Source organism: Ciconia boyciana, chromosome 1 (genome assembly GCF_034638445.1).
Source record: "Ciconia boyciana chromosome 1, ASM3463844v1, whole genome shotgun sequence".
NCBI lineage: Eukaryota > Metazoa > Chordata > Aves > Ciconiiformes > Ciconiidae > Ciconia > Ciconia boyciana.
In genome coordinates, this window is record NC_132934.1 from 115,822,786 (window position 1) to 115,849,190 (window position 26,405).

The 26,405-nt window shown below is 40.3% G+C and overlaps 1 protein-coding gene and 1 long non-coding RNA gene across 3 annotated transcripts; one reads left to right on the top strand and one right to left on the bottom strand.

Moving 5' to 3' along the window:
* Positions 1 to 476: 476 nt before the first annotated feature.
* On the bottom strand, positions 477 to 10,946 carry LOC140649035 (uncharacterized). Its single transcript, XR_012041446.1, has 3 exons — positions 10,846 to 10,946; positions 10,398 to 10,460; positions 477 to 599 (listed from the first exon to the last, which is right to left on the bottom strand). It is a non-coding gene; the product is annotated as an uncharacterized lncRNA (long non-coding RNA).
* Positions 10,947 to 16,906: 5,960 nt separating this feature from the next.
* On the top strand, positions 16,907 to 26,043 carry HEMK2 (HemK methyltransferase 2, ETF1 glutamine and histone H4 lysine). Of its 2 annotated transcripts, none has more exons than XM_072844944.1 (6): positions 16,907 to 17,070; positions 18,186 to 18,275; positions 18,911 to 19,001; positions 19,912 to 19,995; positions 20,694 to 20,835; positions 21,879 to 26,043. In XM_072844944.1, exons 1-6 carry the CDS (start codon positions 16,928 to 16,930, stop codon positions 21,983 to 21,985), a joined length of 657 nt encoding a protein of 218 aa, XP_072701045.1. In that variant the 5' UTR covers positions 16,907 to 16,927; the 3' UTR covers positions 21,986 to 26,043. The 2 variants fall into 2 exon arrangements, with proteins under 2 accessions (XP_072701045.1, XP_072701054.1); XM_072844953.1 differs by lacking the exon at positions 16,907 to 17,070 and adding an exon at positions 17,199 to 17,760.
* The last annotated feature ends 362 nt before the right edge of the window (positions 26,044 to 26,405 follow it).

Here is a 26,405-nt window from a genome sequence, read left to right on the forward strand (position 1 = left end):
ACTTCTTCTCATTTTATCTCAGTAACATCCTCTTACACCTAGAGAAAAGTCAAATTATTTGTACTTTTCTATCATGAAAATGTAGTAAGAAAACTTTCAATAAAATGTTAACTTTTTAAAGAGATTCATGGATTTTTGGGTGCAGCTTACGTTGCATGAAAATAGTTCAAAGGAAGGGTTTATAAAGTTATATATAGTGTGTGGAGAAAGATGGCTCTTCTCCTCATTAAAAAGTGCTTTTGTCATAACACCAGTCCTTATAAAGTAACTGCATTTTGATGCTTTTTCTTCTCTTGGGAAAAACCACTCCTTCGCTTGCTCTGTCCGCATCTGCACAGAGCCAGAAATTACATTGGCAATAAAACATTTAGTAGCTGGTTTATTTCTGTTCCTGGGGGGTTTTGCCTCTCTGACTGGCAGACCTGGGAACACTGGGAAGACATTGTGATCAATTGTTTATGGGAAAAAAAAAATGCCTTACATCTTTCACTCGTTATCTTCCTAGTTGGTTAAAATACAGCAATTCCACAGCTTCTCATCCAATTTTCCTTAGCCAGAACACTGCTGGTAGGCAATGCAGGGCCTAGATTGGTAGAATACTGAAATGAGAAAGTCACAAAGAATGGAAGACGATGAAGGATGCTGTGCAATTTGAAATTAAGTAAGATCTTGTCTCTTTAGCAAAACCATTTACAAACACGCCAGTAATGACTAAGGGTTCAGAACACAGTGGGGTTTTGGGGGGTTGGTTGTTGGTTTTTTTTTCTATTCTAATGGGTGTCCCATTGCTTCTGAGTGAAGAGCAGCCAGCTTCACAAGACCTGCAGGGAGCCCGCTACCATCCCAGGTGGAACAGGGGCTCCACAGTGAAGCAAACCAGGCCAAGCCTGGCCTCTGGCTGCTACCAGCATGACGTACAACCGGGCTGACATTATTCAGCCTGCTGATGACTGGGGAATTCGTTTTTCCCTACTCCAGTTATGGAGTGCTAGAGATGCTCATGGTCGGATGGAGAATAAGCACCCTTGCCCAGGTACGACTTGTTATTGCAGCATTAGCAGCACGATAAATTTCAAATTTATCTTTAAATAAGATGTGTTGCACACAGCTATCTATTTGTGAGCAGTTTCGGGAGGAGGAATGCAGGCTAAGGCCCGCTACTTTTCTCGTTCTGCCAGTATACCCCCAGTGCGGCGGGAGCCCCTCAGCCCACTTGTGTGCGCCTGAGAGACCGAGCTGGACTTCTTCAAAGAGAAGTGTAAACTTGTGCACTTTGTACCCTGCCAGCGCTGAGTTTCACCCGAGAAATGACCCGCTTCATTCCCGCACCCCTCCTTCGGGTGCGCCGCTGTGCGCCGTGCTTCTTTCCAAGCACCACATGCAAGGCAAGAGGCAGTCTGCAAATCAAATGGGTATTTTTATAAAGGATGTTCCATATACCCTATTTGAGGTTATACAGCTTCTGTTCTACAGGAGGGTGGTCTGCACTATAATAATTAGCCTCCTTGGCCTTTAAAGCCTTTAATTTGCAAAGAAAAGTGTCTTTGCTTAAATAAATTCTACAGACATTAACTTACACAGCTAAAGTATTCTAGGATGTCTTTCTACTCAAATTCCTGGTTTCTTGTTTGTTCATTTTTGGAGGGAAAAGGAAGCTTAGTTAGATCCAAATTTAACAGTAAGACCTTTGACACCATGAAATATTTATGTCTGATTTCCGTCATGGGGTTTGTGTTGTTTCTTTGTTTTTCCAGAACTGCCAGTTCAAACAGCTGTAGAAAGGAGTATCATATCACTTATTTTTCTTCCTATTTGTTTCTATATCTGGAACTCTGGTGAAGTTCTTAGTGCTTGGAAAGGCAACTCTGGTTTATATACCATTATCAGGTATATAAATATCACACCCTTAGCACAGACAGACAAGGAAAAATGGTCTTCAGGAACAAACAGTAACATCAGCATTAACTAGAAAAATCTCATCTTCTAATTATAACTCAATACATGGCTATTTGTAAGGTCTTAGGCAAATCACGTCTTCTCTCTGCCTCGTAATCTCCATCTATAAGCTGTAGCTAAGTGCAAGAGTTAACTATGTGACAGGTGGGTATGGAAAAATAATTGATGAGCAAAACCCTCCCCACTCATTTTATACCTTCATAAAAGCATTGTTCTGATTTGCACCATTTCCAGTGAAAGGAGAATGAACAGTGCTTTGAAGAATTACATCAAGACAAAATATTGTATTTGGCATTTAAGCTCAAAGTTGATAGCTGTTTTAGAAATGCCTGAACCAGATAGTCAATGCCAAATGCTACATTTTTCATATTCTGTAATATTCTTCAATAATTGCTCCAAGACTCATACAGAAAAAACAGCGCACAATGAAGGCTGTTACTAATACTTTGATCAAAGTTATATGATTTGCCTTTCTGATTTTTTAAGGTTTCAAAGCTGGTTTTGCTTTGTTTTCTGTTGTAAGAGTTCTCAATGCGAAGTACCACTTACATATTCACCACAGCTCCTGAGGTTTGTACATGGGCTATGTAAGTACTAACAGTCAAGGTGGAGTAAATTTCCTGAGGATTAATGACCAGCTGGGAGGAGATGAAGGTCAGCAGCACAGCCAAGGATCATTAACCCAAGCTGATCATTAATCTCAAGAATTTACCTCGTGCCAAGGTCAGTATTGTTATTTTAAGCTGGAAATGAAAAAAACATGGCCATGTGAATTTTTATTTGATAGATTTAACTGTAACATCTAATGTATTTTAGAAAAAAATAATTTTATTTGGGAGAATCACATTAGCCCACCTTTCAGTGTTTGACTAGTTTTGCTTTCTTTAACATATGCACTGGACTATGATAGGCAGAAAGGATTTATAACATTTTTCTTCCATGTGCAATTGCTGTCGACCTATTAAATAGTGACCTTGTTTATGTATCTATTTACAAGTTTTGATTTCCATCCCAAATTTTATATCTGAGAGCTTACTGACATCTCTCATAAAATATTTGTTTGACTGAACATCTGTTCGAGTTATTAGAGTTTTGAAAGGGATGTTTCAAAAGATTGTTGTTTGTAAAGTGAGGGTATTATAGATAACTAGAGGGTGTCTACAATTTAGGGAGCATTTACTCCCTTTAGAAAGCAGTACTCCCTTTAGAAGAAAAATAAAATGGCAATTTTGATATCTAACTAATATTCACATTTGCATTTATGGTCATCTAGTATTTAAATTAACACTGCCAATTAATCCTTTCTGTAGCTATTCATCCTATTTGTATGTCAGTACAAATATGCTGGGCTTAAAACACTTTAGATTCTCCTGATTAGGAAGGATCCAGCCATCAGCTCAGCGGCATGCTTCATGAGGGCAGAGACCCCCCACACTACCCTGAAATAAGTCTCAAAAAAAGCAAGTGCTGCCAGTTCTTGTGTCTAGGCACCAAAGGTGCCCCAGGAGATCAAATGTCCCCCAACTCTTCTGGCACATTCCAATTTACCATTGATATAGGTGACAGTTGAAAAAAACATGTACAGACTCAGCAAAAGGAAAACAAATTGCAATTTATCTTATACAATACAAGAAATATTTAGATCTTTCTAAAGCAAATAACATTTTCCTTGTTTCAAGGTGGAGCTTGCCTTTTGTTTTATAATGTTTCTTCTTGCTAGGAAATTTGTCCCTGTGAGTTCCTCCTCAACATCTCAGCCTTTGCAGCTTTAAATCTCCACTCTTATTTCCCTCTCTGCTCCCAGATGGGGATTTGCTGCTGAAAGGGACCAAATGGATCTTCAGTTGGAGTTCAGTCCTCCAAGTTTGCATGCAACTGTGCAACAGACGCAGATCCATACAGCTTTGACTACGTTTGACCCAACTCACCACAGACCACAAAATATTTTCCAATACTTCTTACAAACTTTAGCTCCACACTAAGAGACCAAAGTGAGAGTATAATGTGCTACACAAAGAGAGCAGGAGTGACAAGGATCCGCCACAGCAATTTTACTTGCTCAGCTATATCCTGTTTCCAGCTGAGGTCAATCTGCAATGCTTTAGAGCATGGCTCACCAACCAGGCACCTTGAAGATTGTAATACAATTCTAAATCACCTAATTTATTCTTACTGACATATGTTATGTCTCTACTTGTAACACATTTTTAGTATTTCCTTTAAAATATATTAACAGGTGTGCATGTGAAAAACGGAGGTTGTTGTTGCTGGACAAAGACTCAATTTGAGTGTAGTCCAATTAAAATTTTAACCATATTGTTACCATATTAGTTAACCATATTGTAACCAATGTTAACCATAGGTTACATTATGTATCCTTACAAGCCAAAAAAAAAGTTCCCCAAATCTCACATTCCGATTGTAGATCAGACTAACTCAGCCAGAAAGAAGCTAATCTACAGGCTCCTTCCCACAATATATTTAGCTTCTTTCAATCATGCCTTTTTGTGTCTTCTCCTTCTACTTTTCCTTAAAAAAACTAGGAAACATATTTAAAGAAAAGTCTTGATGTAAAGTTATTTGACAACCTGCATAACCCATGAAATACAGGATTGCTTCATTATTTATTAAGTGCTAGCAAATGTTTGTTGCTATGGAAAGCCATAGCAAATGTGGACTCCCATCCATAGTCCTTAGCATTTAATTAGACTGTTTTGGTGGCAGTCTTATCTTGACTGCCTTGTACTGTGACAAAGTCCTTCATTATGGGCCAAATTTTGCTATTCTTTTTTTGACTGAACAATGTATGATTTCAGAAATGATTCTACTAAAATAGCCTTATGTCAATACCTGTGACCTGAACTTTTACAATGTATACTCATCAATCATCTAGAATATATGCAGCTATAGACAATATATATTTTGCATAACATTAGTGTCTTTTTCCTAAGTCTGTCAAGATGCTTTATTTATAAAACCCTCAAGAAAATCTCTCCTCTGAGGTGCCTGATGACATATTCTATCCAGTACCTACTAAGCTTGCTACATCAACATCCAGCGTTTTGGTAGACAGCTGCCTACTCCCCCCCACCCCCCCGCTTTTGAAGCATGACTGTAATGGAGTATCAAATGTCATTATGAAAGACATTTCAAGGTTGTTTTGAAATGAAAATCCTTTTTAATATCTCTTTATTAGATTTTCATACTAAAATACACACAGGGAAAACTGCCACCCAAAACATAATTATGTGCAGATTTTGTTTAGTTTCTTAATAGTCACACTTTCCTTTACTGACTATATGAACACATTAAAATTGTCCAGGAAATAGTATAGATAAGCACATGCTGGCAAAATGTTCATAATATATCCAAACAAAAAGAGAAAGAGAGACATAACATTTACAAATGCAAGAACCACAGCCTGCCTAAGCCGAGTATCAGTGTCAGTGTAATCAATATTGGCAGTGTCAGCCAGAACACAGTACACAAAGTCTTCTACAGGGAGGGTGGGTGTTTTCCCTGACATTTTTACAAGCATGTTGTATAATAAAGGACTACCAAGCAAGTTTTCAGATGACAGCCGGGAAGACCAGTTCTCTGGTGGAAGGACAAGAAGCAACGGACACAAGTTGAAACAAGAGAGGTTCAGGCAGGATATAAAGAAAAAGATTCTCGCCCTGAGGACAGTCAAGCAGTGGAATCAGTGAGGTTCGGCAGGCTCCATCTTTGGAGGGTTTCAAGACCTGCCTGGAGAAAGGCCTGAGCAGCCTGATCTGATCCCAGAGATGGCCCTGCTTGGGGCAGGTGGTTAGACCAAAGACCTCCTGAAACCCTTTCTCACCTGAGTGACTCTTTGATCCTATAACTAGAGGCCTTTTAATAGAAATAGATAAAAAGATAGAAAATATAATAATAGAAAAAATAGAAAAAGAAGAAAAAAAATAATAGAAAAAGATTAAAAAAAAATCAGGTCAAACCTTCTCACAATGTTTGGTTGTTCTTAGGGAACAGTCCTTAAAGGTGACTCAGTTCAAACTGAATCACTTTGCTTAGTGAGTTTCTCCTGGTACTCCTGGTGTAACCTGCTTCAGTGAGTCAACAGAAAATGACATTTTTTCTACTAATGACTCTCAGTAGCCACTCTTAATGTAGAGTAACCCCATCAGAATTAAAACTAAGTGCATAATGTTTGAATAACCTGACCGTTCAATAAATCTTACTCTAAATGCCCATTTGCAGACAGCTGCTTTTCATTTGAAGCAAAAGGGTTAGTGTCTTTTCTTGCCTTTTCCTTAAATAAATTGCTTCAAACTGTTGGCTTCATTTACATATTTTGAAAATTAGTTCTATTACTTAATTATATACTGTGGAAAAAAAAATCTTTCTTGCCTTTAAGTTTTACGGGTTCCTGAGAACTCAAAGTTTCAATTTCTTCAGTTCATACAATGTAGTTTTCAGTATTCACTGCTTTAAAAGCTTCAGTCACATTTTATCCTTACTCTCCCCTTCTCTAGCATTTAATCTATTCTCCAGAAAGCCAGTCTTTCCCTGGCTTCAACAGCTTTCCATCATCCATTTATGAGCTTCTTTACAAAACCAATGCACAATAAATATGATTATATATGTATATAAAAATATATATACACACATCATCATGTAACATATATTATGTATATACCATTTTTATATAATGCCATTATAGATGTATGTATGTTTATTATAGTAATTCCAATTTTACTTTCTCTCCTCTTCTAACCTAAGCTATTCCTATGCTACCTGTTGCATTTGTTAAAGAGATTTTCACTGGTTTTCCATGACAGTGATCAATTTTCTGGAAAGTGACAACAAATTTACTCTGAAATGTATATGGACAATTATAATTGTTCTGTCCATTTTTTGTGTCTTCTGTTTATGAACACTAGAGTAGCTATAACTCTGCTGAAGTCAATAGTTATAATAATTTAAAATAGGTAAAGATTTAATCTGCTGTATTTATACCTACTCAGATGCCTACGATAAGCATGCCTACGATAATAATGCCAAGATTGGTGTTTATTATAGTTTTTTCTAACACTGACTAATTTAAATAACCGACTGACTGTAGTGTTGCTGCTTCTCTACACAGTCCTGTACAATGTCAGAACTATTTCAGATAATTTCAGCACTTTGTCAACCTGTTTTTATCCTGGAAATTGAGCACATATTCTTTCATTTCCTTGTTAAATGTTCTCTAAGCCAAAAAGGAAGGTGTTATCTCTGGCTAGCTCATAGACTTTAATGTTCTATCAAACAAGGAGAGAAAGATTTAGCAACCAAAGAGCTTTCTTAAAGAGATGCAGGAAAAACTGTCCCTCTTGGGATAACTTCTGAATTTATTCAGTCACTTCTGCTTAGCTGTTCAGTAAGTTCTGTTTCACTCCAGTTCCAGTGGACTGACTCATATAGAAATTATCCATTATTCATGTAATGAAAGTGTCAGTTCAGCCTGAGTTCTGAAATAGGAGAGATTTTTCATCCTTTTTAGAACATATCTGCTGAACATGTATCCTAGAAGATTTTTTTCTATTGTATACAACCTTGGGAGAAATGCCCTTCTAGCCAGTATGGTTTTCTCCTGTGTCACATTGCTCCCTGAAGATATATACATTTCATTGATAATGTAATTAAAAAACAATAAAAGCCTCTGTCTTATGTATGCATACATTCACAACAGCTATTTCTCTGGTAAATTCCTTGACATGATCCTACTGAGCCTGACCGCACTGCAATTTTGCTATTTGTAAGAGATTCCAAATCAATCCCTTACATCTTCCTGTAGGTGATGGTACAAGCTAAAATGTACATGGAATACAGCTACGTTTTAGACTATCACGAGTGCTGCTGACAGACTAACACCGTGATTAGAGTAATCCACATTATTTGTAACCTTTTCAAAAAGGACTCCTGATCTTTTATAATTGTAAAGAAGGAATATTGCCTTGTGACTGCACATCATTTTCCTGTTTTCTCTCTTCCTCTCTGAATTCTCCATTCAAAGTCTTTGGACACAAGAAAGCACACTCAAAACCAGCAGTCATGATAGAGACTTCTCTTCAGTATTTGGGCAGGCAGGAAGTAAGGGAATCTCTTATCTTGCTAGTTGGTTCATCAGAAACCAATGCAATAAAACATTTTTTAGCCTTATTTACCTCTAAAACCTAGCAGTTTAAAGGCAAGAAAAAGCAGAAATGCCCTGAAAACAGCTGAAGGAGCCAGTCTGCCTGCAGGCACTGCCTGTAGGTTCTTGGGGAAATCAGGTATCATGCCTACCCACTGAAGGAGGCAATGTTGGTAACCCAGTTATAAAAGAAAGCTCTGCTATGACTCCGCTGCTTGAGGTGTTGTGTTTTAAGATGTAAGTGTAAACTAAAGGACTTGATCATTTGTGACTTAAAAATCCCAATTCCATTTTTTTGCATTAGCAGTAGGTTTTTCCTAGGTTTCTGGCCTACATCCAGTTAAAACAACTATATATGACTACTTACCTAAACATTCTCTTTCTGCTCAGTTGATTATGGTATTATTCATTTTCTCTCCTGAAGTGTTGAAATACTTTTGTACACTATTAAAAAGTTCCTTGCCTTCTCCCTGAGGTAGCTGCATTTCAATGATGAGTGATGCAATTCCTTCAATAGAATAGGCTGTAATTGGTTTGTAAAGTTTAGCATGCACTCTGGGATCTTTTCAGGAAGGGCTATGAACAAGTATCCATCATTCTTACTCTCTAATATGTCATCCTTGGACCTTTCCTTAGCAGGTCTCAAAATTCCACAGCTGTGATTAAATATTACCATGCCACGGTATATTGAAGTAATGTCATGATGTAAGGGCAAGAACTGTCATCAGTCAGTAGGGAAGCAAGGAAGTGAAAACAGATTCAATCTATTCACCTTAGAAATACAAAAGAAAGAACAGTGTGTAAAAAACAGCATTGACTCATCCAAGAGTTATCTATGGAGAACGGGGAGTTGAAAAGTTTTATTGGAGCATAAACTCCAAGGCTTGGCTTTTGGTATGGTCAGGGAATTCAATAATATGATTAGAAAGGGAAATGTAATCGGGAAATGTGACACTTGGAAAAAGAACTTCATTATCCAAAGACTAGAAATGAGTAACGTCCAAGTGTTCACCACATCAACAGTAGCATAGTTCTTCACTTAATAGTCAGGGAAGCAGTAAAAAGATGATACTACTTTTGACTTTGTTAAGTAATTAGTATGTTACTTCAAGGATGTCAAGGAAAATAACCTTACATGACTGACCATGGAATAATTTAATATAATTAAACAAAGGATAAACAAAGTAGGTCTGTAACTAAAACTCACTGTTCTAAAATGACAAGCTTTAATAATTAAGAGAATAATTGAATGAAATAAATCAAACTATAGAAGGGATTTCAGGATGTGAATGTGAAAGAGGTCTTAATTCAGGTCAAAAGGGGATGAAAATATTTGATCGTGGGAATGAATGCGTGCAGGAATAAGTTTCAAACCTAATTGGTTAAATAACCATCTCAAGCAAGATATTATGAATATGCAGAGTGTCAAAAAGTAATAGAAAAAAAGACTGATCCATAAAAAAGTTATGTCTTAGAAGCTAAAAAATACAACGTAAAATAAGAATTGTTAAAATCAATTTGAAATAGTCTTAGTGAAGATATTAAAACACAGAGCAAAAAGGTTTGCATGTGTGTTCAAAAAGACAAGAAGGAAAGAAGCAGGATCTCTACCGTTAAGCGGAGATTATGATTAAAAACAACAGATGGATGATGATTTTGGCCATGATGGCAAAGGCAGTACATCTTGCTACATTACTGCAGTGTCTGTCTCCATTTTTAAATATGAAAAATGAAGCACAATGAATCTACTTAGACTCCCATGCAGCTTTTGATGTGATGTTACATGAAAAAGTATGAACTAAGCTGGAGATGATGGAATTGGCAGAGGAAACATGAGGTGAACAAGAAACTGAATAAAGGTTAGATAGTCATACATCATACTGAAAAGGAATAGTATCAGGTTAAAAGTAAGTCACTAATGGTGACTTCCTGAAAGATCAATCTTGGGGCTGGTTTTACTTAGTGTTTTTATCAATATCCTTGACATCATTCTGATGACAACACGAAGTCAGGCGACATCATGCAGGGGGAACAAAACAACAAGAACATGAGTAACAGGCATGCAAAGTGGACTAGTAAAAACAATAAAATGCTACGGAATTCTCACTTTGTAGTCAGTTATTTGGAAACCATTGAGGAAAAACTGAGGAAAACCAGCTGATCACAAAACGGCAAGAAACCACTTTTGTGAGGAAAATGCAAACATGATCCTGGGATATATCAGGAAAGTTCCAGGAGAGATAATGAAGCCAGTAAATTCTGCAAAGCATCAGTAAGGCGTTACCTGGAGTATTTTGTACAAGTCACATTCAGGGTGAAGTCAGACTTGAATCCATACGCGGAAAGTCTAAAAGAGTGGTAAGAGAAATGAAAAGAATGTCTTATGACAGGAAACTTTTAAGAGCATGTCTTATTTAGTTAGGCAAAACAAAGGCTGATGAGAGGCTTCCTTTGTCTACAAATCCATCAAACAAAAACTATGAAAAGAACCGCTTAAGCTTACATACTTGCCAGAAGAATAAGTGAGTATAAAACCTATCACCACTGCATTTAGGGTGGGAATTATAAGGTTTCTAATCATTACACCACTAAGTGTTATAATAGCTTTTCATTAGAAATACTGATGGCAAGAAACCTAGCTACTTTTAGGAAGATACTTGCTCAGTTTAAGAAAGAGATTATATGATGTGGTTGCCTGCTGGACTACATAGGTAAAGAGATTTCCTCCAGACCTCCCTTAGCAGTTCTGTCCTTGCAGTGATCCTGGTGGCTCCACTTCCTCAGATGCACCAAAACAGGAGTATTCACGAGTCCAGCACAGGCCTAAGTCTCTTCCAGGATGCGGAGGGCCAGACACAGCCATGAAATGTTTGAGAAGTTTACGGTGGAGACCTCTGAGGGTTTTCAGGCAGCTAGGAAGTCACCGGTTAAGCATCACTGCATGACAGGAACAGCACTGAATTTCAAATGGGATAGAGCCATACAGCTTAGTTAGTGTAAACAAATGGTTATGATTCCTGTCAAGAACAATTTTTCATCTCCATAAAGCCTAGTTTAATAACATGGCACAGGCACCACTGAAAACGGGAATATTAGCTTTCCAACAATTTCCCAAAATTGAAATAGAATCTGTTTTGGCAAAAACAGTACAGTTGTCTACCAAGAAAAACATTTTAGGTAGTTATATAAGCAATAAAAATAAATGTTTTATAAAATTCACCCAGAAGGACTTATAAGTATTAAAAAAACCAATAATAATTAACCAGATTTCATGAAGTATGAAACAGCCAAAAATAACAACCAGTACAGCTGAAGATGGTGAAGTCATTTCTTCTACTGCAATCCAAAGCCTGACCACCTGTAGAGATTAAAAAATATGTCCAAAGAATTAATTTTCCTAATATGGATACAGTGCAAAATTCTGTCTCTTAACATGACTTCATTTTACCAAAGTAATGGAATTTTATGCAAACTTAATATGTTTTACAAGTACTTGTTCCTCTGGCGCAGAAGTAAATCATTGGGAAGACGGATGAAATGAAGGAGTATCTACTGGGTTTCCTTTTGCATTTAAAAAACTGGTATTGTCTCCAGCCAGGCTCCTGCTCACTTCTGCCCCCTGAAGCAGCCTATCTTGCTCCACTGATGATGGAGGTAATTCAGGAAGAGCAGACATTGTTAACCTCTGTCAGAACCCGCCATTCTGACACAAAAGTGATAATCCTACTCTGCATCAGCCACAGGATTTCCAGTAAAGGAAACCATTAGTGTCTTCTCACAGGCTAAGATCTCATTTAGTCTGTATGCAGACACCATGCTGAAAGGCAGAATAACTCCTCCTATCAGAAGAGGTTCAGGAAAGAGTACAATAGGGACATAAATTAGGAGGCAACAATGGTTAATTTTGTTGGTGAAATGAAGGTTGAGATGGGTTATGACACCACTTCATATGGGGGAATAAATTAAAAGAAAGTCACTTTTTAAACTAAAAGGTAATATTAGTACAAGATCAGCTCCATGAATAAATTTATTTGGGAAATTGAAGTTTTCTGGACCTCTGAGTTTCTACAATTGCTTTACATGCTAGACAGTGGAGCAAGGAACCTAAACTGTTTTAAGATAAAGCTTGATGGTTTCATTTCTATGATCCTTGAGTTAAAATTTCTTCTTTGTATCTCTGATTATTAATCTCTGGATATCTGATTGCATTGACTTACCCCAAAAGATTGGACATAAAGGACACTTGCTTACTACTGGCTTATCATAATTCTTTGTATGTATTTCTGGTGTATTAGGTATGATTCTCCATAATTTCTGTTGGCTACTTGAAAAGGCATTGGCTTTGAGGCTAAAGAGTAGCACGTTGATTTTACTCGGAAGCGTTGAAGGTGGGACACAGCTAAAGGCAGCTGTAAGGCAGGATGCACTACTACTGAATTTTCAGCTGAGTCTTCCAGATACCTGGCTGGTGAGCTGGTGTCCAGCACTTGGGTCAGATAACACCAGTCACCACATCTGCAGTAAGAGTGGAATTGTCCCCTGCTGTAAGAGTCACGAGCATTCAGTTTTTGCTGATCTTTTTTTGTCTGTAGTGTGCAGGCATAGTCCCCTCTCTAAGGATTTACCCAAACAAATTTCCTGTTACTGCAGGACTAAATATACTGATGACATCTTTTTTTCCTCACATGGGTATGTGGGATAGATGTTCTATGAACTTTCAGGACAAAGTATCTATTTCACAGTTCTTTGCAACGGAGGGTAAAGGGTGAGACCCCCCCATAAAGCAGGAGCTCCCTTTCTGTGTTTTCCTATATTCCCATGCAAAGCTGACCTGGGTACAGAAATAAACAGAATAAACCTAGCTTAAAAATTAGTTAGCTGCATTTATGAACTATGAGCTGCTCAAAAATCGAGTCGTTCTTCTGTAGGAATGAAAGATACCCTCTGTTTTACAGAGGCCATTTACAGTTCCAAGTGAAAAATAGAAATTGGTTATCTTTCCCTAGTTCCAGCGCCGAAAATGCAGGCTAGCAAACAAGACACACCTCAATCCTTAAATGTACTTAAGGAAAGAAAGATTAATCTACTGGATTAGTCATGTTCTTTTTTTTTTCCTTCTTTTCCCAGAACTGACCTTTGAAATTATTGTAACGTTTTAAGATTCTGGCCTGTTTATTAGCATCACCCTTTTCCTTCATTGACCTAGACATTTATCTCACTCTCAGAATTTGAGCGTTCAGTGCATTAATAATTGAACACAGACATCTCATGGGAATTAGAGCTTGTACCCCTCTCTCTCCTGCTTTTCATCAGAATTTGTTTGTTCATTTCTGTTTTGTTGTGCAGAGCAGATTATTAATCTGGTCTTTCCTCTGGAATTTCTCCTCAATTCTCAGCTTTTGGGAGAATTTGGAGTTCATAGGGTTGGACCTAAGGATGCTGTCAAGTGTCGCTGGCAAAGAATCACAGAAACATATTCTTTCCTCACTGGAAAAAAGAGCTTGATTTGAGTATCGATGCAAGCCTTTCCCCTGCATGCTTCGCTGTATAGAACTGCCACACAGAAACTTCCTCAGCACCTCTTTTGTTTGGCTTCCTGCTAACTTGCCATGCAAAGGTGGTACTTCTCATGATGGAAAATCAATTTATTTGGGATGCTGACGCAAAAATAATAAGCAAGAGTAGCAGGTCCCTTTGACATCAAGCCTCAGGGATGGCCAGGTCACCTACTGTGGGGATTGCTATGCTCACCTAAACTCACTTTTCCTGACTAGCGAAGATTTGTCATGTGGATCAATTAAATCAGCATAGTGAAACCTGACGTGGGAATTTCACTGGAAGCGGCTGTTACCAGTGGCAGTTAACACTGGCACTCCACAGACATGTATGTTAGGGAGTGTTTGGATAGTTTAGAGCTTAATGGTGGTGACGATAGGGTGGAGTGTCTATGGGTAAGAATCAGGGGGAAGGCCAACAAGGCAGATATTGTGGTGGGAGTCTGTTACAGACCACCCAACCAGGATGAAGAGGCAGACAAACCATTCCATAAGCAGTTGGGAGAAGCCTCACGATCGCTAGCCCTTGTTCTTGTGGGGGACTTCAACCTGCCAGATGTCTGCTGGAAATACAATATAGCAGAGAGGAAACAGTCTAAGAGGTTCCTAGAGCGTGTGGCAGGTAACTTCCTGACACAGCTGGTGAGTGAGCCAGCTAGGGAAGGTGCCCCGCTGGACCTCTTGTTCACAAACAGAGAAGGACTTGTGAGCGATGTGATGGTTGGAGGCCGTCTTGGGCAGAGTGATCATGAAATGATAGAGTTTCTGATTCTTGGAGGAGCGACAAGGGGGTGCAGCAGAACTGCCACCTTAGACTTCTGGAGGGCAGACTTGGGCCTGTTTAGGAGGCTGGTCAACAGAGTCCCCTGGGAGGCAGCCCTAATGGGCAAAGGAGTCCAGGAAGGCTGGACATTCTTCAAGGAGGAAGTCCTAAAGGCACAAGAGCAGGCTGTCCCCAGGTGCCGAAAGACGAGCTGGTGGGGAAGAAGACCGGCCTGGCTGAATAGAGAGCTCTGGCTTGAACTCAGGAAAAAGAGGAGAGTCTACGACCTCCGGAAGAAGGGGCAGGCAAGTCAAGAGGACTACAAAGGTGTAGCAAGGCTGTGCAGGGAGAAAATTAGAAGGGCCAAAGCTGAGCTAGAGCTCAATCTGTCTGCTGCTGTAAAAGACAACAAAAAATACTTCTTCAAATACATTAGCAGCAAAAGGAGAGCTAAGGAGAATCTCCAGCCCCTAGTAGGTGGGGGAGGGAACACAGTGACCAAGGATGGGGAAAAGGCTGAGATACTTAATGCCTTCTTTGCCTCAGTCTTTAATAGCAGGGACAATTGTTCTCTGGGTACCCAGCCCCCCAAGTTGTAAGATAGGGACGGGGACCAGAATGGAGCCCCCATAATCCAGGGGGAAATGGTTAGTGACCTGCTACACCACTTAGACACTCACAAGTCTATGGGGCCTGATGAGATGCACCCAAGAGTACTGAAGGAACTGGCAGAAGTGCTCACCAAGCCCCTTTCCATCAATTACCAGCAGTCCTGGCTAACTGGGGAGGTCCCAGTTGACTGGAGATTAGCAAATGTCACGCCCATCTTCAGGAAGGGCCGGAAGGAGGATCTGAGGAACTACAGGCCTGTCAGCCTGACCTCGGTGCCAGGGAAGGTTATGGAGCAGATCATCTTGAGTGCCATCACACAGCATGTAAAGAATAACCAAGGCATCAAGCCCAGCCAGCATGGGTTAGTGAAAGGCAGGTCCTGCTTGACTAACCTGATCTCCTCCTACGACAAGGTGACCCGCCTAGTGGATGAGGGAAAGGCTGTGGATGTTGTCTATCTGGACTTCAGTAAAGCCTTTGGCACTGTTTCCCACAGCATTCTCCTGGAGAAACTGGCTGCTCATGGCTTGGACGGGTGTACTCTTTGCTGGGTGAAAAACTGGCTGGATGGCCGGGCCCAGAGTTGTGGTGAATGGAGTTAAATCCAGTTGGCAGCCAGTCACAAGTGGTGTTCCCCAGGGCTCTGTGCTGGGGCCAGTCCTGTTTACTATCTTTATCAATGATCTGGACGAGGGGATTGAGTGCACCCTCAGTAAGTTTGCAGGCGACGCCAAGTTGGGCGGGAGGGTTGATCTGCTTGAGGGTAGGAAGGCTCTGCAGAGGGACCTGGACAGGCTGGATCGATGGGCCAAGGCCAACTGTATGAGATTCAGCAAGGCCAAGTGCCGGGTCCTGCACTTGGGCCACAACAACCCCATGCAATGCTACAGGCTTGGGGAAGAGTGGCTGGAAAGCTGCCCAGCACAGAAGGACCTGGGAGTGTTGGATGACAGCCACCTGAATATGAGCCAGCAGTGTGCCCAGGTGGCCCAGAAAGCCAATGGCATCCTGGCTTGTATCAAAAATAGCATGGCCAGCAGGACTAGGGAAATGATTGTCCCCTTGTACTTGGTACTGGTGAAGCCACACCTCGAATCCTGTGTTCAGTTTTGGGCCCCTCACTACAAGAGAGACATGGAGGTGCTGGAGCGTGTCCAGAGAAGGGCAAGGAAGCTGGTGAAGGGTCTAGAGCACAAATCTTGTGAAGAGCGGCTGAGGGAACTGGGGTTGTTTAGCCTGGAGAAAAGGAGGCTGAGGGGAGACCTTATCGCTCTCTACAACTCCCTGAAAGGAGGCTGTAGAGAGGTGGGGGTCGGTCTCTTGTCCCAGGTAACAAGTGATAGGATGAGAGGAAATGGCCTCAAGTTGCGCCAGGGGAGGTTTAGACTGGATATTAGGAAATTTTACTTCACTGACAGGGTCGTGAAGCACTGGAACAGGCTGCCCAGGGAAGTGGTTGAGTCGCCATCCCTGGAGGTATTTAAAAGACGTTTGGATGAGGTGCTTAGGGACATAGTACAGTGGTGGTCTTGGTAGTGTTAGGTTTACGGTTGGACTCGATGATCTTAAAGGTCTTTTCCAACCCATGCGGTTCTGGGATTTTGTGACAGCGACGCCGAAGGTGACACCGCGCGGCCAGCGACCGTTAGCGCCGCACGAGGGGCAGGGCCAAGCCGGCGCCCTCCCATTGGCGGTGTCGGTGGCGCGCGTGCCCTGGCGCGCCCCCGCCTCCCTGCGGCGGCGGCAGCCCCGCGCAGCGCGGCCCTTCCCCTCCTAGCCTCCGCGCGCCACGCAGAGCCCTTCGCCCCGCCCCCTTCCCCCGCCGCGTCGCCAGGACGGGTGGGCGTGCCGGCGCATGCGCGCCAGGGGGCGGGGCGGGAAGGGATGGCGTTGCCCGCGCTCCCTACCCCGCGGTACGACCACGTGGGGCCTCACGGCCCGTTCCGGGACGTGTACGAGCCGGCCGAGGACACCTTCCTGCTGCTGGATGCCCTGGAGCAGGACGCGGCCCGCCTGCGGGAGGCTCGGTGGGCGCGGCGGGGAAGGGCGTGGGAGCAGCCCTCGGGAGCCGCCAGTTGGGGGGAGGGGGCGGGGCCAGGGCGTGCCGCCGGGGGGGCGGGGCTAACGCTTCCCCGCGCGGGGAGGGGGAGGGAGGGAGCTGCCCCCTCCTTCGGGCCTGCGGTTTCTAAAGGCTGGGGAGGGGGCGTCGAGCCCCGCAGCCGCTTGTCCCCAGGGCGTGGGGCCCCGAGCCGCTAATCGGGTTCCAGGCCCTGGCGGGCGGGCGGGGGGAGGCGGTGCCCCCCTGAGCTGCCCCCTGGGTCGGGCGGCTGGCTGAGGGGAGGGCAGCGGTGCAGGGCCCGCGGCTCTCCTCAGCGCGGCTTCGGCCCCCGCTTGTGGGCCGTAGGGTGGCGGGCTGGAGGGTGATTGCACGAGCAGCCGTGCAGAGGGCTGATCCTTGTTCTGTTGGCAGCAGCGCGCATTTGAATGTGGTAAAGTGTCCGTGTCTCAGCCCTGAGGAAGCTACAGGAGGTAGCTTCCTAGGGTCACTAGGAAGGTGCTGCTAGGGTCACTGCCCTGTGTTAGTGGCTGTCATCTCCACAGCTGCCAACATAACTATAAACGCTATAGGAATCGCCCAAGGAGTTAATCTTATGCGTGATTATTTTGAAATTGCCTGCCACTGCTGCTTGTCCAATGCTAGCTGAAACTCTCCTGAGGTATTCTGTGTTTGAGTCCTGCTTTCGTTGTGGGGCTTTGTGGTGATCTTCCAAAACTTCTGTTGGAGTTCAATCTTGCTGCAAGAAATGTGTCATAAATGCTGTAGAAACGTAGCCTGTGCTGTTGAGATTGTGTAGTTAATGGAAACTTTAATGGTCAGCACGGGGGAAACATAGGTGTTTCCTGAAGTGGCTTGTGCTAACCAGGAATTGTCTGTATGGGCACAAGTAGACCTGGCAGCCATTATGAAACAGATGACATGATGTGGGCTTTGAGGGCCATAGGATCAGCAAGTATTTCAGCCTGTTTGGGAGGAGGGCACTCCGGCAGCAGGTTTCATGATGCTGTCTCGACTAATTCTGTGTCTGTTGCAGGTGCTCTTACATGTTAGAAATAAAAGTCATCCAGAGTTTTCTCTCTTTAGAGTTGAGGTCTGCCTTGAAATAGGATCTGGATCTGGTGTGGTTTCAACATTTCTAGCTTCTTCCATTATCGGATCCAGTGCACTGTACATGTAAGTATAATAGCACTTATTTAAACTGTTGCATGCAATAATAAAGAATACTTAGCCCTCATATATATACTTTTCATTTTCACATTTTGAAAACTATTCTTTTCACAAATAAATATTAGCTCAATTCTGCAGATATGGAAATCAAAGCAAAGGGAGTCTAAACTATTTAATTCAGGTTATGCAACAATTAAGTAGTCGTGTGACTAAATTCCATTTTCCCACTTCTTAGACAAATTGCTAAGCTTACACTTGTGTTTGCTGTGTTGAATCCTAAATTTTAGCCACTGACTAGTCTTACTGAGGTCTGATGACATGACATTAGTTACCTGGGTGTTGGCAGTAACTGAATTTTATTAGAGACTTGTATGCATATATATTTATGCAGAGGTAGTATTGAAAAGGAAATCCTATATTTCAGCTTTCAGACAGTCATTAAAACTTCCAGTCTAGTGTTGAGTGGTTTAGCTGCTGATAGATTGTGTGCATTTTACTGGCTATTTTTTGCTATTTCCTTGCAAAGTAAAGGATGCTGGAAAAGATATTTTTATTGAGAGTACATAAATTAGCATGTGGTTCACAGGTTTAAACTTCCAGATACAGTAGCCAGTAACTTACACTTAAGATTTTGCTTTTAGATGTACAGATATCAACCCAATGGCAGCTTACTGTACACTGGAGACAGCTCTGCTTAACAATGTTCACCTTCAGCCAGTCATTACTGACTTGGTAAGATAGATGTTTCAATAATATCTTCTTTATAGTTTTTGTAATATTTTTTAATACTACTAGAGATACTGAAAAGTAACCATAAAGTCTAGAACAAACATTCTTTTAATAAACACAGATGAAAAAAAAGAAAAAAACAAAATGCCAAAGTGTTTCTGAAAGAAGGGAAAAATAAACTACTCAAGCTCTAAAATTAAAACTTAAGCTTTAAAAATTAATTGCATTAATTTAAAAAATAAATTCTGTAGATATAGTTTGGAAAATGCTGCACAAGGAACTCTGCAGTGACCTACCATAGCCCTTCGTCTAATGCTACACAGTTCTTGGTTCTCAACTCTTTCTGATTTAATTAGGAACCTCATATGTTGTTACTTTTTGTTTCTTACAAAAATTGATATGGAGAAAAGCTTAAGGTTCTCATCTCTTTAGCAAGATATTTGTTTCAAATACCCTGAATATATATGTTTATAAAAGATGGTGATGATAGGCAACAATAATTGTCATCTAAAATGGATGAACAACTGCTCATACTTAAGAACCGAACTGCAGTTGTCACAGATTGGTCAGTTTGGGTAACAAGTGTTAACTGATGATAAATTCAAAATTCTTTTATATCTAACTCAAGTACTGAACTGGGCAAGAATAAAATACTGCCTTTGTGTCCACATATGTGTCTCTTGCTCTTCTATATCCCATACATAACATAGTCTTAAGACTATTGAAATTGTTCTGCTGTGCACAGGTACTTCTTGATGCTTCTCTTGCATATAGAAAGTAAAGTTTAGTGTTCCTGAGTCAGACTGAAATGCTCAGAATATGTAACTATGTAACTGTATTTTTACAAAATGTTTGCATTCTTGATGTTTCAAAAAAAAAAAAGTAACAAAAGAATCATCAACTTTATCTATAGGTCAAAGGACTGTCTCCAAGATTAAATGGGAAGGTTGATCTACTGCTATTTAATCCACCATACGTGGTAACACCTTCTGAAGAGGTAGGAAAAATTTGAAATACACAATAAAAATGGTATTTCTACTGTCAGAGTAGATGGCAAATCAAATAAGCTCTGGTATGAAAACTGTAGAGTTTTTTTGAAATAGTAAAGGATGTTGTAGGACCAGCACTGTTGTAACAGCACTTCTAACAGCACTGTTTTAGTGAAAATGATTTACTAGAGCTGGGAATGTGGATTGCTAGCTGCTGCTTCTCAATACCTAGTTTCTCCGTCAAGTATAAACCATGTCACACTTCTGTATAGAATACCTTAGCATGCCGAGCAGAAGACATTCAATGGAAAATGCATTTGTTCCTTGCAAAATAAAGATCCTCTGCTTCTGCAGACTCTGACGCTCAGAACTGGACCCAGTAACACTTAAAGGGTTTACTGGCCACCTTCCATTTGGCAAGCAAGCTCATAAAACGTTACAAGAAAACACATACAAATCATGTGACAAAATGTAGCTCTCTTAATTCAGTTTTAAGAACAGAACTTGAAACAAAAGTAGTATGTTCATTGTGTAGGAAATAGTTTTGAAGTAATTTTGCTGCATAAACTAATCTGCTGAATCAAAGTTGTCAGATTTCTAATGGCAGACACTTAAAGGTAGAGATTATGGTGACGTTTCTCTTGTAAGTACCACTGACACTTCTATCCTTCTGTATTAAGACAGTTTTTGCTTTCATTCTTCCTAGGTGGAAAGCCATGGAATAGAGGCATCCTGGGCTGGTGGCAAAAAGGGCAGAGAAGTAATGGATAGAGTTTTTCCTTTAGTACCAGACCTACTTTCACCAGGAGGATTATTCTACTTGGTCACAATCAAAGAAAATAATCCAGGTGAATGCTTTCCTTGGACCCTTAAATGTGCCAAACCAGATTTAACTCTGTATTAATGAAAATGTTGATCACAGCAATGTTCTCTAAGTTATCACACTTCAGTAAACAAGAAAAAGTAGTACATAACATCAGTTGAAGCTAATGTGGTGATAGCAACTAACTGAAGATTGACAGCATGTACTGAAATTCATATAGGTGTTCTAGGTCATTTTTTAGAAATACTACAGACAGCTAGAGTTTATCTGCATGCTTCATACAAACCATGGCATCTCTGTGGACTCTTGGGCTTCTCATCTTTCAAGTTTGTGTGGGTGTCTAATCTACAGAGCGACTTTTACATAACCTGATACCTCTTAGAATCCTTTTTCTGAACTCATGCCTTGTGCATCCAGTGTATGGTGAGCTAGACCAAAAATATAAGCAAATTTACCAAAACTAAGAGCTCTCTAGGCTAGTTTGGAAATATGGTAATATGTAGGTCCTGAGCCCAGCAGCTCCGCAAGACTTCGGTTCCAAGTCTGAAAGGTGACTATAAATCTTCTGAACTAAGTTACAACGCCAGGCCAACCCTTTTTCATGAAAGAGAATGGCATTGTAAACTTAAAAGGCCTTTAGTTGGAAATGTGAGGTCTTTCATTTTAACATGTGTAGAGAAAAGATTCAGACTTGCTCCTTCCAATCTAATACTTAGCGGCTGTATGTTAAGTAGTTTCAAGAAGAAAGATTATTTTTTCACACCTGATTGATTAGGCAGCTTTTGGGAGGAGGTGCTACAAATTTCAGTTTCTCCTACAAATTAGCTTCATAATTGAATTGGTCATTGCTATTAGTAATACCAAAATACAGAACTTCTGTTAGTAAATTGTAAACTTTATTTGTTCTTGGTGGAAGACCACTTTGCATAAAAATTACTGTCTGAAAGAGTAAGAGGACACAGTTTATAATCTTTGCTTTACAGCTTATGTTTGGTAGATACTTTAGCACTGCCTCTTATAGCTGATTTCTATATAAACTCAGTTGTAACACTGCACTTTCAATTGCAGATGAAATTCTGGAAACAATGAAGAAATGTGGCTTAGAAGGCACACGAGTACTTTCCAGGCAAGCAGGACAAGAGATGCTTACTATCCTCAAATTTAGGAAGTCTTGATAACTGCCCTTAACATTCCAGATACTAGGCATGCAGAAAGTTGAACACAGAGTACTGAAGTTGTCAAATCAATTTTTAAGCCAAGATTTTCACCCTCTTAAGGTGTATCCTCACTTCCTGATTACTGCAGTGAAACTGATCAAGACTCTGTATTTTTATTCTGGGTGTTAATCAGCTATTATCTGTTGTCAGAGGTACAGTTGTCAGGGAACTGTGAAATAACCTACCCTGTTGCATTTGCACTTAAGCACTAAAGACTTTTCCTTCTATAAATAGGTATTTGTATATTTGTCATTGTGGCTTATTAAAATAATGTACTTGATATAATTCTTCCTGTTTTAATAGCTAGTCTATACCTATGCTGGCTGTAAATAATTATTTGGAATCAGTGTTACTCATTTTGATGTAGTATCAGGCACTGTTACAGTCTAAGGCACAGTTATTGATTTTGTTTCTATAGTAAGGAAACAGTGTAATTCTGAAGAGAAAGATGCAGTAAGTGTATCTGAAGAGCTGGGAGGAAGGCAAGCTATTACTCTCCTGAAGTCTTCTGGGCAAAATATTGTGGTGATTGTGCTCCCTTTTATGCCATTTTATAAGGAGGGTACTACTATGGAGATGTAGATTAGATGAAGAGTTCTCATCATGAAAAGGTGTTAAGGGGGCGGGGGGAAGCATATGCTATTAAAAAGGCTAGGTAGCTGAAAACAATGACTATAAGTAGAGAAGTGGAATAAAAGTCCTCTCTCAAAATCACTATCCAAAATAGGAAGCTATTTCCTGACCACCAGACCCTGATGAAGAGCTTTCCTCTGCAGCTTCCTCCCCCTCCCAGTGCCCACAGAAGGCTCTAATACCACGTTGTCCCAGCAGCATTATGAGATGTGCTGTGCAGTGGGCACAGTCCTATGAGGGAGGTGATTTGCTCACATGCAGCACAAAGGTAGAGACCATTCAGGTATGCTGCACCACTAGCCCTGTTGGGGTGAATGCTTTCAAAGAAACTGACCTTTAAGGGTTTGTGTCAACAGAAATTTTAAGTGATGGTATGGTAAACCATTAGCTAGATTTTTTTATGGGGACTAAGGTCCAAGGTTTTTTTGTAGGGTGCTGAACCACTGAAAAGACTATTCCATTTAAGGCTTCAGAACTAAACTTACAACTCTATACCTACCCAACTTGTATAAACATTAAAAGTTCTTCCATGTTTTGATCTGACCACCCAAAAAACTTCTGTAGGAGACTGAAAAAAGGAGTTTTTGGACAGGCAGAATAACACATAAGAAGGGTAGGTACTGTTTGCAGAAACATGTGATTGCAAACCTAGCTAGACCATTTGAGGTATCTTACCACAATGGAATGTGAGAAGCTGCTTTTGACTGATACAGGTCAAAAGTCAACTTACAGTGGTCTGGCATAAAAGTTGTTCCTTATACCATCCTGAAGAAAACACAAAAAGGATTGGATAGCAGGAAGTATGCAGCGGTGATTGTTTTACATCCTAAGGGTCACCATTCCCCAGCTTAGAAGACTACTGAAGAGCAACACTGCAATTCAATTCAACAGTTCAAACATACCTAATACATCCCCTTCAGTAACTTTTCTGTCAATTTATTTTTATATAGATAAACATGAATAGGAACACAAACACACAGTAGGAGGGTTTAGAGGGAAGACTCAGTCATGCGATAGAGAAGAAATTCTAGTACTTGAAACTACTGAGTCTAAAAAAAAAAAATGCATTTCATTGACCAGAGTGAGGCTAGACTCAGGACTTCGTTGATTCTTACCTTCTGAATAACTTGTCTAAGGAATGTCAAAGTTGAGAAACTGAGAGGAAACTTTGTGGCCATCTATGAAATAACATGTTTCCACAGTTTTCCATTGACAAATTTAAGTAGTTTTTTCTTGCAGCTTACCAACTAGTCAGTTCTGAGAAGTCGTATTTCAATTCAACTGCCTCCTACTTCTAGAACCTTTTTGACGTGATAGCAGACCCTTTGCAAAGCCACACTTTTTTTGGTGCAGTTTTCCCTTACAAAACTGTAAGGAGAGGAGGTTTTACACTTAGCAATTTTGCTTTTATGTAGTCATGGTTTTTGAGGTTATAATTATAGCCGTAGGGTTGTCTGAATGAACCAACATGCTGTCATCCTTAGACCACTCTAGGAATTTTATGTTGTTAACCACTTTCGCTAACAAAGTTCGGTTGCTGAGCAAGAGTCACAACAATTTTAAGATGCAGTCAAAACATGTAATAGAATCAAACTACAAGTTTAACAAAAGGGAGTTTTAGTTAATCTGCCTAGCTTTTAGTTATAACTAAAGAATTAGTTTTAAAAGAGGTAATAAAAGATAAAAAAGGGCAGTCATCTGGCACAGTAGATCACAATGCTCAACAGCGTATGCGGTTTTAAATTATACAGGACAGAATAATGAAAGTCAGAAGATCAGAACAGAAAGTGTAATAAAACATAACATGCTTTCAACAAAACACGATTGCACTGAACTGCCTAACAGCTGGATATTTGGACAAGAAAATATATGTGTCCACTTTAATAAGTTGTGAGTCAGTTCGCCTGGCCACACTGTATTGCCGTCTGCTGTAACTTTAGCGGAAGCACTTGTCAAAATGCAATCCAAGTAAGAACATAGGTGAGTTCTGCAAGAACTGATCCTTGTTACACTACCATGATCCTGGTGAAGACTGGGAACTAGTGACAGGCCAGGTAACTTTTTTTTTTTTTTTTAAATTCTGAAACTTGCTGTGTCTACACAGAGGCCTGCACACATACTTAGTATTTGCCAGGGCACACCTATTCCCTTCTCCTAGAAGGCCAAAGAATGCAACACCGTTTTCTGGAGGGTTCTGGGAGGCATATTGCTGCATTCAGTGCACATGAGAATAACCTGCATGGTAGATAAAGACTTTCTATGTAGTGTCAGCCTTACCAAGAAGAAAGCAAATATTCTGTTCCCCCAGACCCCTAGCCACTGCTCTGTCAGCAAGTACCAGCGTCAAAAGACATACTGCTGCTTTGCAAGTGCGTGCACTTCTTTGTTCTAACAGAGCCAAGACAAAAGCTCTCCACAGGCTGTTCCTAGTAGAAAATTTGCAAGTTAGGGTCTGCTAGAGGAGTTTAGGATGTCTCTTTTCAAGTAATACCTGGTTAATCACAACTAGCCTTCAAATCAGTTATTGAATTTGCAAATAAGTAATTTAGAATAACCAGTCTTGTCTGAAACAAAGTGATGTAAGGGACACAATCCTAGAGGTTTAGTATCAGTAATTATGAAAACAATAGAGCTTGTTCCTTAATCTGTGTTTTCAATTAGACCTTTTCAATATAAGCTTTAAATCCTTTCCATTCTCTCTCTCTCAAGAAATGTCAGGAAATTACTCTTCTGGAAGCCCTTCAGTGTTACCTGTTAAAAATACAGACTTAAGTTATCAACAGCTAAAAGTCATTTCTAGAGCTGTCACCTCAAAAGGGATCAACTTCAAGAAAACACACAGAATCTGAAAAAAACAGCTGTTGAAGTACAGCCAATTGAGTATGCTATAAACTTGCCATCTGAACATTTATACTACTAATTTCTGAAAGTTTAGCACACAGAGAAAGAGACAGCAATCCAGAGACTAGAGATTGACTGAAGTCATTTATTCCTCCCCTTTTATTGACTTTTCAAAGAAATCCACCACAAATACCATCCAAGTTAGAATTTATCAGTATGCTAGTGCTGTTAAAAAAAAAAGGCATGAAAAAAATGCATAGTTGAAGACAATATTAAATTCTGATACATCTGTCATGTTCACTTAGAGTCATTATTATTATGGGACAGTGGAAGTACAGTGTACATTCAGTGATAGTTAATTTGCCAGCTAATGAAGACATCAACTGAAATAATGAAAACAAGAATTGATCGGTGTGTATGCCTTCTCTTTAAAAGCCAATTGTCAATAAATAGGTAGTGTTTTTCATTGTCATGCAGGAATGATTGTACTCTCTCTACTTACTTGGGCTTCCAAGTTCTCAGGTTCTTAGGGTGCTGGATGGCTGAGGTTTTTTGGGAAAACGAGACTGTTAAAGGTGAAAGCTCAGTTTATAAACACGTTAATTTAGAGCATGCTATGTTCAAATTTTATGCTTTAACAGAAGGTTAGCACCCTAGTTCCATGCCTTAATGTCTAACAGCAACAACATTCTTTTTTGCCCATAACAGGAACTATTATGAATGCGCTATAATGAAAAATGAAGTCTTTATACTACCTATGTTAAATTCACCTGTTCTATTAAGAGGCATGATCTGGGTTAAGTGCATAACACTGTATTAGAATGTAGCTAAAATAAAAGGTTTTAATCAACTATGCTGTGGCTTAAACACCACTCTTCAGACATAACTCTGCATTATTTCTGAA